General features: G+C 50.7%; 1 protein-coding gene across 1 annotated transcript in view; it reads right to left on the bottom strand.

Moving 5' to 3' along the window:
- Positions 1 to 164: 164 nt before the first annotated feature.
- The window catches only part of LOC106302652, a 1,545-nt gene continuing 1,496 nt past the window's right edge, over positions 165 to 213 (bottom strand). Inside the window, exon 3 of the mRNA XM_013739116.1 lies at positions 165 to 210. Coding sequence (XP_013594570.1) covers positions 165 to 210 — 46 coding nt within the window. The remainder of the gene's footprint in view (positions 211 to 213) is intronic.

Genomic DNA, 213 nt, shown 5'->3' with positions numbered 1-213 from the left:
ATATGAGAGCTTGATCTCGCCGCTCGTTAATAAGATCGAGTTCGTCTAGCAGCATTGCGCTGTTAAGATCTTCTCGTTCGGGGAGGAATCTTCTCCATACTCCGGGAAATTCAATTTCCGCGGGGATCATACATTCCGTTCCGTAAACGAGGGCGAATGGAGTTTCACCCGTAGCCCGTCTCGGGGTCGTACGATGCGACCAAAGAACTCCTT

Source organism: Brassica oleracea, chromosome C7, assembly GCF_000695525.1.
Source record: "Brassica oleracea var. oleracea cultivar TO1000 chromosome C7, BOL, whole genome shotgun sequence".
Lineage (NCBI taxonomy): Eukaryota > Viridiplantae > Streptophyta > Magnoliopsida > Brassicales > Brassicaceae > Brassica > Brassica oleracea.
The sequence above is the reverse complement of the archived record's forward strand: the minus strand, read 5'-3'. Positions and strand labels throughout refer to the sequence as shown.